The sequence below is a fragment of the Rhinolophus sinicus genome, linkage group LG14 (genome assembly GCF_036562045.2).
Source record: "Rhinolophus sinicus isolate RSC01 linkage group LG14, ASM3656204v1, whole genome shotgun sequence".
Lineage (NCBI taxonomy): Eukaryota > Metazoa > Chordata > Mammalia > Chiroptera > Rhinolophidae > Rhinolophus > Rhinolophus sinicus.
Genome location: NC_133763.1, coordinates 37,765,136 through 37,779,299, shown reverse-complemented (window position 1 = coordinate 37,779,299; position 14,164 = coordinate 37,765,136). Strand labels below are relative to the sequence as shown.

Sequence of the window (14,164 nt, the reverse complement as noted above, 5' to 3'; positions counted from 1 at the left end):
TGTGTGTGTGTGTGTGTTATCTGGGGCATTTACTTAGGAGAAGTAGTTATCAAAGGTCAGTTGACTATCAAAAGTGTATTGAGGCTTTTTTTAAAATTTCACTGGAAAAATTTTAACCTTTGAATTTGAATTTAGTACCACAGCATTTGATTGACTGGATATATAATTTGGAAACCCCTTCTTCTAAAATTAGTGTATTTAAAATTTTATCATTTCTTCTCAACTGAAAAATCATGTTATATTTCTGACTTCATATTCATTTAATCAAAATTATCACTGTATTTTATTATTATGGTTAAATAATAAACCATGTAGCTTTAAACACACAAAATTATTTAGAATCTTAATCATTACTTATTATTTTTTAACTTTATCATATTATCAAAACCAAACTTGCCTTGTGTATAGTAATATGATTCTGTAATCCATACCTACTTTATGTATGTTTATTATTTCTCATTATTTAGGGACCTCCTGGATTACCTGGTCTCAAAGGTGACCCCGGCTCCAAGGGAGAGAAGGTGAGAATAAAAGATTGTGTTATTACAATTTTGGTAAAACTTAATATCAGAGGCAAAAATTTTGCAGATTAAAATCACTCAAAAGGAAATTTCATAGAATGTCTTTGTCGTTCTAACCAAGGAAAAAGATGTCATTCTTTTGCTTCCCAGATGAATTTAGAAAAGATGAATTATACATAGTAATAGTGAAAAATGTACCAGAACCAATGTTATATTTTTTCATTGTCTGCTGTAGGAACCTAATGGAGAAAGCATATGTTTATACCAAAATAACCATTCAGAAAATAAACAGGGAATAACAAAATGCCTATTTTTATAAAAAGTGTTTTTAAACATGAAAATAAAAGAATTTAAACTAGAATATCTTTCAAATAGTAATTTGATTTCCCACAATGTATATTGAGTTGCATCAAATAATTAAAGAAAATAAGCCTTTTTTTTAGAATGGCATTAAGTTTTTTGGATTATTTTTAAGCCTCCAAATGTCTCTTAAAATCTGCATGTTCTCTGAAAAATAGAAATTATTTCATATAAAATAAGATGCTTATTAAAATAATGAATTTTAAGTTGTTTATTTTACTAATATTACAAATGGTCATTACTGGTCTTTAAGGTGAGGGAATTCCCTTTAAATAAATGGAACACTGCAGATGGTATTTTTAGAAAGCATTTTGTTCCATAATACTCCCAACCCTAAATAAAGATCTCACTTAACATAAGCAGTAAATGATCCTGTTAGGTGACATGAAAGAGGTTCTTAATCCTATATTCTATTCAGAAAGGTTAGTTTTTAATCTAAGTTTTTTACTTTTATGTTTTATAAATTGTGCAATTCTGTTATGACTATAATTTAATATATGGCTGTAATTTATATAGTGATATATATTTTTTCTGCCTTCCAAAGGGACATCCTGGTTTAATAGGCCTGATTGGTCCTCCAGGAGAACAAGGTGAGAAGGGTGACAGAGGACTCCCTGGAACTCAAGGATCTCCCGGAGCAAAGGGTGATGGGGTAAGGAAAGATCTATTTTTCTACTCCTTCCCAATTGGACACACACAGATACCTGCACACATTCCCTTAAACTGACCAAGGAAGTGATTTATAGCCTCTTTATTTTAATCTCCTTAAGTCAGTCATAGTTTCAAAAAGAAATTTACATAACCTTAGACGAAATAAATTAAAAATGCATGATTTAAGTTAAAATCACAAAAATTACTGTTCACTAGTTAATTATACAAACATTTTTTGAATCCCTAACGCATACATATCATTATGCTGAAGGTTGCAGGAATATAAAGGTATATAGACATTGGCGCAAAATTGAAAAAAAAACAAACAGATAATCTTGCAAAGGTATTTCTTAAGATTCACAATGGAAAATTTTAGGCTATTCTCATGTATTTTTATATTCTCTAAATTTTGCAGCGTATGTTGTTCTTAAAAACATGAAAATGGAATTGCTGAGAACAACTCTTTGATTTGAATGATTTTCTCCATAGGGAATTACAGGTCCTGCTGGTCCCATAGGTCCACCTGGTCCCCCAGGCTTGCCAGTAAGTACAATAAAAAAGAATTGTTATAAAGTAAACTTATAAATATACCGAAGAGACAAATTCTCCATATTTTTATCTGTAATTTGATTTTGTATTTTCTAGGGTCCTCAAGGTCCAAAGGGTAACAAAGGCTCTACTGTAAGTACCTTTCCCTTTGGCATTTTAATTTTTCAGGGAAGCCTTGTTCTCTATTTATCTTGCTCCTTTTTCTCTTTAACAGGGACCTGCTGGCCAGAAGGGTGACAGCGGTCTTCCAGGGCCTCCTGGGCCTCCGGTAAGTGCACGGTCACAAGAGTGATGTCCTGGCAATGAGCGTTCTGAGATGGCCAGTGACTTCCCTGAATTTATAAGAAGGATGAAAAGACACTTCTGTCAAAGTGCTGATTTTCCAGGAACTAGCAACTACATTAATTAAGTACTCAGGTCTGCATGCCGAGACACGTCTTTTACTCGGTTTCACTCTTTGAATATAAAGATACCTTAATTATATATTATGATAACTTGTTCTTGTTAGTTTTTCAAGAAAGTCGTATATTTTTTATGTCACATTTTCGTGAAAACAACTGATTGTATGCCACAAAGATACATTTATATCTGACACTAGGAATAAAGAAAGAGTTCAGATGCTAGGCATTTTTTCCTACTTCATATAATGATAATAATAAAAGCAATACTAATAACTACTACTTATTAACGCTGACATTTTCCAGGCTTCCCAGAACTATTAAGTGATAGATCCACGTGAAAAAAGCTTTAGTCTCCTGTCTTGAGCTTGTTTTCAAACTTTTTGTGTATTAGTGTGCTAGGGCTGCCAAAACGAAGTACCAAAAACCACGTGGTTTAAACAGCAGAAATTTATTGTCTAACAGTTCTAGAAGCCTAGATAAAACCCATAATTGAAAGTGTCAGCAGCATTGGTTCCTTCTGAGGGCGGGGGCGGGAGGAAGATACATTTGAGACGAGTCTTCTTGGCTTGTGTATGGCTCTCTTCTCCTGTATGTCTTCACATCATCTTCTGTCTATGCATGTCTCTGTGCCTACATTTTCCTTTTTATAAAGACACCAGTCATATTGGAATAGGCCCACCTCAATACCCTCATATTTACTTAATTAATTATATCTTCAGGGACCCCGTTTACAAATAAGGTGTTAATCTGAGGTACTAGGGCTTTGGACTTCTGCATGTGAGGTTTTGTGGGACACACTTCAACCCATAATTGCATGGATTATCTATCTAGTATAATTCTACTCTTACACATATGTAAATTCTAGTCTGGTTACATTTCTTTAAGTTTGTTAATTTATAAAGACTTAAGTTATAAATATTTGAAATAAGCTAATGTGTATTTTTAAAAGTTGAATGTATCAGAATACAAATTATTATCAAGCATAGTAGACAACTCATTAGAACACACAAGAATCTTAAAATGGTGTTTTAATCTTTGGAGACTAAAATCTAGTTGTGAATTTAAGGACTAATTAATGAGGACTAAATAATAAACAAGAAAGCAATGCCTATAACATGTCCACACAAATCTGTACATTAGTTATACAGAAAAAGGTCCAGAAATTATCTGATTTGTGTGCCTACCCCAGTATCTCCACTAGATTTTTAAAAATAATTTACAAATTTTATAATATATATAGAGATAGATTTATGTATATATTTATATATATATATATATATATATATATATATATATACATAAGAAGATGTAATGTGTGTGTATATATATATATATATATTATAGTAGCAATTACAGAAAACACTGAAAATAGGGAAAACATTGAAAAGCTAAACCAACTATAATTTCTTATGACATAACCAGTAATAAAATCTGCGGAATATTTTACCTTAGGAAACAATTATATGCATATCATCTCTTTTACAGGGTCCACCTGGTGAAGTCATTCAGCCTTTACCAATCCTGTCACCCAAAAAAACAAGAAGACATACTGAAAGTATGCAAGCAGATGCAGGTGATAATATTCTTGATTACTCAGATGGAATGGAAGAAATATTTGGTTCCCTCAATTCCCTGAAACAAGACATTGAGCATATGAAGTTTCCAATGGGCACTCAGACCAACCCAGCCCGAACTTGTAAAGATCTGCAACTTAGCCATCCTGACTTCCCAGATGGTATGTTAATAATACATGACAAAGCAAATGTACCGAGCCTCTAAGTTACTGAGGTGCACTGTCAGCTCATTAATTCTAGTTAAATGTTTAATACAGTCTCCAAATAAAACCGCAGCAAACAATTGTTAATTCCAAACTTGTAGATAGAAAAAGTCATTTACATTGCATAATGCAAAGTCTACTTTGGAAAATCCCTGTTTGTTAAATAAAGTTTCATTAAATTATGACAAGATCATTTTGGATGATTACAGATAACAAAAATGCATTTTTCCTTGCAATAACTATCGTAGAATGGGTTTTATGTATGCATACATATGTGTGTATTATTATATACGAGTATTTATACCCTATATCCCAACTTGGTTTACATTAATATGAGTAAAGTTAACATGATTAAAGAGCATAACTGAATCATATTTGACCCATTAGTTTAGCAATGATTGTATGAACAGAATATTAGAGAATTAGGCTAGCTTGGAGTAAAAATTTATTTTATTGATCCACAAATAACCAGAACAATTATGAACAATGTATTTGTAATAATAATCAGGATAATTTGTCATACCTACTTTTGACAAAACCTTTACATACCCATTCTAAGAAGGAAACAGTTTCAACTATTCTTAGTTGACTAAATTCACACAATTACCAAACTAATAAGAGGCAGATATTTATCTCATTTTAAATTTCCCACTTTATGTGGAAATACCTTGCCACTCTTTTTACTATTGGAACAATATAATTTTGCTCTATCAATCATATAATTAATGTTATAACTGAAAGCTAAATATCTCAGTACAGATAGAAAAGTTGAATGCGATTCAGAAACAGCTACCACCATAAGGGAAGAATGTTATTAAATCCTGCTATCTTACTCTACATTAAAATGAAAGCACAAGTAATTATTGATGGTTCTATACAACCTGATATTCAGGGTCTTAAAATTCATAATGTTTGTTCAAAAGAGATATATGTTTAGTTCAATATTAATTCAGTGCTTCATAAGGAAAATAGCTCAGACTTCTGATCTAGCTGACTAAGGTAATCATATATAATTGAAAATCAAATGGAGAAGATCACATAAAAAAACGTATGATTAATTAGAACCTGAGCAATCAAGAAAAAATTGGGGGAATGGAAAGCTCACTCTGGACTATAATTCCCTGTATTTTCCATAGAATAACTACTTTATTAATTCTTTAATGTGTTTATTATTATTATTATTATTATTATATTCATTTATGTATTTATTTGTTTAGTGGTGTCAGGCACTATTCTTCATGCAGAGATTAACAGATAAGCAGAAGGAACAATGAGAAAACTCTACGTATTAATAATAGCATATTATGATTGTTACTATGAAAAAAATAAGTATTTAGATAACTAAAGGATTATTCCATTTTTGGATAAATAGAATGTTAATATTAGAGAAGGTGACATTTAAGCTGAAACTTTAAAGAGATAGCCAGTCATGCAAAGAATCAAAGGGGTATTCCTGGCAGAGGATATGGGACATTTGCAAAGCTTTGAAGATAACGAGGTCTTGGTGTCTTCAAGAAACTGAAAGGTCTCTGGCTGAACAATAGTGAGCAAAATGGGAAAAGACTTGAAGTATTATGGAAAGAAGCAAGATGGAATCTAAAGAGACTGGTTAAGAAGCTGTTAAACTAATCTAGGCAAGAGATTATGGTGGCCTGTTTTAGGGAGGTGACGGTAGAAATAAGAGATGAATAAATTAGAGATATTTTGAACATAGTGTCTATAATATACTGAATTTATTGAACAAAGGTATCTTAGTAATTAATCTATTAATGTTACTTGAAAGAATACTTAATGACAATATTAACTGAATAAAAGATAAAAATAATTCTTAACATACAATTCAGAATTACATATTCCTAAAAACCATAAGAAATATCAAAGATTAAGAGTGGTTATCCTAGTTATAATCTTGGATGCTTTTTATTTCCTAGTATATTTTTTTCCTGAGAATTTCAGTTTGTTCCAGATGTAAATTTGTTAATGGTGTGAACAGAAAAATTGTAAATGTTTTTGTTAAATAATATATTTCTGTACTAAGCTAAGCAGTGGGAGCTCTTAAAATGTTAAAAGTTTGTAACCAGAGGGTTGACATAGTTCAAATTAATATTTGAAATGAAATAGCAGTGTGAAAAATGGTAGGAGGGAAGCAAAGTAATCATCACATGTATCAATTCTGACTCCCAATAACTCTTAACAAAAACCACATTGCCAATTATTTAAAGAATAACCTTATGTTTCTCCCTTACCATTTTTACTCACCTAACACCAAATTAATAGTCATGGTCATTCACATGATAAAATTTGTTTTGCATCATTTAGATAATGGCATTAGTAGCAAACTGCATTTAAATATAGGAAATTGACCTTGTTCTTAGTATCCCATTCAAAGGGGGACTACATTTACTGCAACAAATTTTTGCTGTAGAGTAATACAAAAGTGTGGTCCTTGAGGCTAAGTAGATACTATCACTTTCATTGTTTCAAATGAATAAAACAAGAAAAAATATTTGGCCATTATTCTCAGATGACTTAAGTAGTAAATAACACACACGGGATAGAGGGTTGGTCCACTATATCTGATTCCAATGTGCATGCAATTCATTATACATGGATAAACAGAATGGTAACATTTGAGGAGGTGACATTGAAGTTGAAACCTAAAAGTAATAGGCATGCTAAAATAAAAAAAGGTTTTCCAGGCAGACTGTCTGGGGACATCTGCACAGCTTTTAGTAAGATAAGACAAAGTGTCAGTCTTTAACTACTCAAACATATACTCCAAGATGACCAAAACCATAAAAGGAATGCCTGAGGAAAAAGATCTATGAATATTTATTTTACTTTATTTCTCTTTCTAATAAAATTTGATGTATAATGCATTTGATTTTTGATATAAATGTATTTGTCTATGACATATTTTTTCTACTTCTAGGTGAATATTGGATTGATCCTAACCAAGGTTGCTCAGGAGATTCCTTCAAAGTTTACTGTAATTTCACGTCTGGTGGTGAGACGTGCATTTATCCAGACAAAAAATCTGAGGGAGTAAGTAACAATCTGTTTTGGTGGTGACTGTTGACAGTTCCTGCCATGTTTTTGCAATATTGAACTAAACAGGAAAATTATACTGTCATATTTTCACTTATCTGCTTTTCTTACAGGGTAATTAGAGCATTTCATTTGCATAAATATGAATAAGGCACAAAGTGATGCATGGAGTTAACAAATACTTCTCTCCTTTATTTTTTACCCAGATGTATTATTTTTGCACCTGCTTGCTCTCTAAAACTCTATGGCTTTCCATGACACAGCATAGCTGATTCTCAAATTTTAGTGCATGTATAGTATTTTTCATTTCAATTACCATGTGGTAGAACTCACAGCTGTTTATTATGCTGAAAATATACAATTTTATAAAGAATTATTTTTTGCATAAAATAAGAGTATTCTCTGTACTTGTGTACTTTTTAAATGTTGAGTCTCTTCAAACACATTTCTTGATTTTCACCTAGCAGTATTAATATATTTGAGGTCTATCTTTAAGCTAAAGGCAAATTAGTAATATAAGGAAAGATTTTTCACTAACATAATTATATTCTCCAAATATTATATAGGTGGGAAATTTTGCTTTTATTTGTATTCTTTGAATAAATCACATTCTTCTTAGTAAATGGTGCGGACATACAGAGGCACAAATAGCTTTATGTGTATGGCTAATCTCTTTAGGAGAGAAGTAAGTTTAAAAGAAAAGTGTGGGGAGTATGGGCAGGAGACAAAACAACTTCCGTTTCCCAACCACACTCAGTAAAACTCCTCTAGCTCCCAAAGACATGTAGGAAAATGTAAAATGCCTCCTCTTACACTGATTACTCAATTTCCCTATAGTGAGGCCTTATATACCCTTATATTTTCCTGATCTTTGCAAAGCAAAACAATAAATGCAGATCTATAAAGAATTCTAAATATTCTTCCCAGTGGGGAATGACTAGTGTTCTTGCCAATGACTTCTTTCCATAGCATCCCACCCTTAGGTACTGGCCAGATACTTTCAGGATGCCTCCCTTGGCTGTGGAATGCTAATAGTACCTGTCTTGATGGCTCATGCCAGCTGGCATTATGAATGTTTCCTTTGCAAAGGGGTTACTTAAGAATTCCACCTATGTTACAGCCCTTAGTATGCATTTTCCAGGTTATTTCCCCCCCTTCTTTTTGAACAATTAAAGAAAACAGGAAGAAAATGACTCAGTCTTCACTAAATGGGAATTCACACCATTTATCTCAAATTATGCTCTTTATCTCATTTTGTGTAATCCAGGGTGGACCATTTGAAAAGCTCTTAGTATGTGTGTGTGTGTGTGTGTGTGTGTGTGTGTGTGTGTGTGTGTGTATATATATATATATATATATATATGTATTACTAGTCATAATTTTTAGTTATTTTCTAATTTTCCGGTTCCTTTGCAACAGGTAAGAATTTCATCATGGCCAAAAGAGAAACCAGGAAGCTGGTTTAGCGAATTTAAGAGAGGAAAACTGGTATGTTGTTATCTCAATATAAAATGGTTTATCTTGAATTTCATAAGTGAAGCTCAAATTACATATTTCTGGATCCTGACTGTGAAAATCTAAATTATGCTAAACAGGATTCAGTGTGTTCCTTACATTGCTCTACCTATATCTCTTAGATCAGTGTGAGAAATCTAAAATTTCTATATCATAATAAATGGAAATATACTAAATTTACTAAATATATATGATCAAATAAAGTATGCATCTCATTGAGTACCTGAGATAGACATCATAAAAGTGGATTATGTTAGAAAAATCATGTATAGAGAATATAATATCTATTTAGTATCTCTGACTCCAACTATTTCATTTTCTTTCTGCTTGAAACCTAATTTATTTTTTGTTCTCTATTTGATAAGAACTTTTGGAATGTGTTTTTGTTTTGGTTTTTCTGGTTGTTACATTTGAAATTAAAATGAACTGACTGACCTGACCTTTTATTTGTACTACAGCACAAGTTTACTTGGATATTTCCATACAATTACCAGTCCATTGTTAATTTTCTAGAGAGATTTTAAGGTTAGATGACAAAACTAAATTTGTTTTTAAAAGTTGTTTAAATAAATAAATAAATATATGTTAAATGTTAATTAGAATATATTCAAATGAAAGTTTCTCACTTATCCAGGTAAATATTCAGTTGTTTCATGTTCTTTTAAAAAGCTATTATTTTCCATTGATGACTATTTATACAGTTATTATCCTATGCAAATCTACACATTAATTAGCAACTTTTAGTGAAGTTCTTCACTTGACATAATTCTCTAGTTCACGCTTCAAATTACACATTAAATAGCTATGTTACATTCTCATCTGTTTATGAGTTAAAAATACATGCACAGAGCTGTTTGTGTGGTTTTATTTTTTCTTGTTTCGTTTTGTTTTTCTTATAGTTCATTTCCCAAATAGCTTTTTCTCCAATCTCACAAGGAATCTCATCATCAGTAAAGATGAGGTAAAATCAGCATAAGGAAGAAAGACACAGAAAACTGCCTTTTACACTGACTTAATCTATAATCTGAATGAATCTCTTAATTTTTTTAAAACTAAGCTTATATGTTTTAGCTGATTCCCATATATTTAAATTATACCTCATAAAACAATTTATGAATTTGATAAAAGAGAATTTTTAATAATTTGCAGTTAAGACTATTTTCCTGCCCTACATACGAAGTAAATATTTACTGACTCAACACATATTCTCTTTCATTGTCTTGGCATTATGTTTGGTGCTGGTGATAAAATGAAGACTAAGTACATCATCTAAGAATGAACAAACAGGCAGGTCTGTGCTGAAAATTAGAAGACCACAAATGCCTCAGAAGACTGTGGCCCCAAAATGAAAAAAGCAGGAACATGTTTAAATATTTGGGTCAAGTAGATATACTATGAAGTTTTTAAAGGAGTAAGTGAAATCAAAGAACATAAAAATAGTTAATTTACATTGCACTGAAATTGCTCAGTTTTCATTATTTCACTATTTAACCACTCTGTTATTTAAAAGGATACACAAACAATGAAAGATTTCTTGGAAACAAAAACATTTTGTTTTTTTCTGCAATTTTTACTGATTAAAAAACTGATGCATAGAAATAAAGCGATTTTTTTTTTCCAAAGATAAGTAGTGCTTATATTAACGCAGGTGGGAATACAGTCTTGATTTCATAAAATCCTGTCCTGGGTCTTCTGACCCTCAATGCACACTTTCTTTCCTTAAGTAAAAATGGGTCTGTTGATTCATCCACATGCTTCCGGAATTACACTCCACCCTCAACAGTGATTTTATTCTTCTATAAAATAAAAGAGAAGAGTCTTTATGTGTCTTTTTATTTTTTTATCCCCAGCTTTCATATTTAGATGTTGAAGGCAATTCAATTAATATGGTGCAAATGACATTCCTGAAACTGCTGACTGCTTCTGCTCGGCAAAATTTCACATACCACTGTCATCAGTCAGCAGCCTGGTATGATATGTCATCAGGAAGATATGACAAAGCACTTCGGTTCCTGGGATCAAATGATGAGGAGATGTCCTATGACAACAACCCTTACATCAAAGCACTGTATGATGGCTGTGCGGTGAGTATAATCTCTACTTGCCTTCCTTCACAAAGGTGCGAGACAGCATGTAACCACCAGTTTGGCCCTAAATCAGATTTGTCTCATGAAATAGATGTCAGTTATTAAAATTTGATGCTTAACACTGACATATTAAAATACAGTGTATTAGAAACTACTAATATTCACACACACACACACACACACAAACATGGGAACTCTGAAACATAATATAGACACATTTTTAAAGCCATAACAAAAGGTAATATTGGATCATGTGTTATTTTTATGGAATTATTCCTGATATTTGAATACTATTACAGTTAGTTATTCTTGAAATAAAAATAAAATAAAAAACCTTATTTCATTTGTCTCCCTTAATCCATGATTCTAAAATGACAGATAAAAGAATCACCTTTATACTATTTATACCATAGATAATTCTTCCCCTGTATTTTGTTTATAAGAGCTAGTTGATTGGTATTCTGTGAAACCAGTTTAGAGAACTACTATCGTTGTTATTTTTAACCTCTGGAACTGTCTTTTTCACATGTATGGAGATTTCATATAAGGAAATGACCCATAGAACACCCTGAAAAGCTCATTGTTTTAGTGGATGACTAAAGAGAAGTCACAATTACAAATAAACAGACCTATGCCTTCAATAAAATAAACGGAGTACACATAAAGACCAGAAAATAAAGCATATGAAATGGAGCAAATGTTTTAGATTTCCCAATAGCAATGTATTGATAATTTTTCACAAAATTAATATATACCAGCAGAAATATTTTGACTTTTGACCTCTTGCATTATAATTCCTATATTGTATTCAAGTTTTTCTTAAGAAAATTTGACAATATATATCTTCATTATGATTAGCATGGTAAGGATATATTATTTATGTAGGGGTATGATCCAATGCCAACATCAGTTTTCATATTAAACTGTATTAACCAATTCAATAAGATTCTCTTCAACTGTGCAGTATATTAGAGTATTATAGTTGGGTAATTAACAGCTAAATATTAAATGTGGTTGTCAACATTCAAAATTTAAAGCCACATATGACGTCAGTGATAATAAGAAAAGTTAATTACTACATCAATAATGGAAGTTATTTTTCTACTCTCTTCTTTCTTACCTCCATTTAGAGGCTTAAGAAAAAAATAACATATGTGTTAAAAATATGAAATGATTGTATAACTTTGTTTTTATTTCTGCTTAACTTTACAGTCCAGAAAAGGCTATGAAAAGACTGTGATTGAAATCAATACACCGAAAATTGATCAAGTACCTATTGTTGATGTAATGATTAATGACTTTGGTGATCAGAATCAGAAGTTTGGATTTGAAGTCGGTCCTGTTTGTTTCCTTGGCTAAGATTAGGACAAAGACCATATGAAATCAGCAGAAAATATATCTTGGTGCCACCAACCCATTTTATGCCACATGCAAGTTTTGAATAAGGATGGTACAGAAAACAACTTGTTATGTATATATGTACCAGTTAGGAAATACTGATGCCCTTGTGGGGGCAGAATCACATGACAAAAGTTTTGAAAATCATTAAAAACAATAAGATAGTGTGGCTGAGATGGAAACAGGCCTTATTCTTGATTCCCAATTTCATCTCTCCTTTTCCTATTTGGATTTCTTTGGTGCTGTAGAAAAAAACAGAGAAAAATATATATTCATAAAAGATATGGTGCTCATTTCCATCCATGAAGAATGTGCTAAAACAGTGTGTTTAATAAATTGTAATTATTTTATGTACAGTTCTATACTGTTATCTATGTGTCCATTTCCAAAACTTGCACGTGCCTTTGAATTCCATCTGACTCTAATTTTATGACAATTGCAGAACTATGATGGCAATAAATATATGTATTATGAAAAAATAAAGTTGTAATTTCTGATGACTCTAATTCCCTTTCTTTGATTAATAATAAAATGCCTTTGTATATATTGATGTTGAAGAGTTCAATTATTCGATGTCGCAAACAAATTTCTCAGAGGGCAAAACGTGGAAGACTTTCGGAAGCACACTCCAATCAACTCTTTGCTGACAGTAACTTTGATGAATTTCTGCCAAAAAAAATGCATTTTGATGCTTCACTCAGTGCTATACCTCAACCTTTTTCTTTGCAGCATCCAGGATTTCACAGGATACTTGTATATATGGAAAATAAGCAAATTTCTGTTTTTGGACAAGAAAATGTGTATGAGAAGCTATTTTAACAAATAGCTTGATGCCTCCATCAAGCAAACAATCAGATGTACAATTCTTTACTACCTTATCTCATCTCTGGTTTTCAGTGTGCTTCGTTCATGCAGGTTAATTTTAAAAGTTGGAAACTAAGCAATTATTTATGAATATGTTTACTGTTAATACTTTTCAATCAATCAACTTCTTGAATTTGATTCTAAGTTGCATATTATAATAGTCTCCAAAAATTATTTACCTGCACCTGCCCAACAAATATTATTTCTTTCCTTTGAAGATAATATCATATATTATTTGACCTACTTAATTGCTAAATAACATATGGGTGGACTGTTACTAACAGAGCTTGTTTTAAAAGTCATACTTATTAAAAACAATCAAAACATTTTTTTTTCCACTAAGGTATTTTCTTTCAGGTAGCTTGAAATAGTAAAATTTAAAAGTAACAAATTGAACTTTGTATCTATTTTAAGTAATATATGTAAGACTTGAATATAAATGTTTTATTATTTCTTATATGAAGTGTTAAATTAATTGATACCAGATTTCACTGGAACATTTTCAACTGATAATTTATCACAAAAGAGCATACCTGTAATATTGAAATTAAAACGTGAACATTTGTCATTCAGAAGTTCTTTTATTTTTGAAATCAAGTTTGTAAATGTCCTTTTAAGAAGGGAGATATGAATCGTATAAATAAACTCAAGTCTTGTCTACCTGGATTGGTCATTCTCTTTCTTAAATAGGTTCCAAAATACTCTCTACTACAGAAAAGGCTTTTGATTTTATTTCTTGACCATCCAGATTAGAATAGTTTTACATTTTTGAAAAAGAATATTATCCTTCCAAGATAAGTTGTCTAAATTCTCCACATGTCTAAAATAAATCACCACATGGTAATACTCTGTTTACAAAATAAAGGTAGGTTATATTTAAAGTTTCAAAAAGATATTTTCATAATTAAACATTTTACAAACTCTGAAACATATGTTCATAATTCCAGCATTAGAAGCATTTCCAGAACTTTTATTTGAATTATAGTCTCTAAA

At 31.2% G+C, this 14,164-nt stretch overlaps 1 protein-coding gene across 5 annotated transcripts in view; it reads left to right on the top strand.

Moving 5' to 3' along the window:
• The window catches only part of COL11A1 (collagen type XI alpha 1 chain), a 199,688-nt gene extending 185,851 nt beyond the window's left edge, over positions 1-13,837 (top strand). For all 5 annotated transcript variants that reach the window (XM_074318647.1, XM_074318650.1, XM_074318648.1 and 2 more), the window contains 10 exons: positions 468-521; positions 1,426-1,533; positions 2,022-2,075; positions 2,178-2,213; positions 2,296-2,349; positions 3,968-4,217; positions 7,192-7,304; positions 8,727-8,795; positions 10,673-10,906; positions 12,122-13,837. In XM_074318647.1, coding sequence (XP_074174748.1) covers positions 468-521; positions 1,426-1,533; positions 2,022-2,075; positions 2,178-2,213; positions 2,296-2,349; positions 3,968-4,217; positions 7,192-7,304; positions 8,727-8,795; positions 10,673-10,906; positions 12,122-12,268 — 1,119 coding nt within the window. In that variant the 3' untranslated portion in view covers positions 12,269-13,837. The remainder of the gene's footprint in view (positions 1-467; positions 522-1,425; positions 1,534-2,021; positions 2,076-2,177; positions 2,214-2,295; positions 2,350-3,967; positions 4,218-7,191; positions 7,305-8,726; positions 8,796-10,672; positions 10,907-12,121) is intronic.
• Positions 13,838-14,164: the final 327 nt, after the last annotated feature.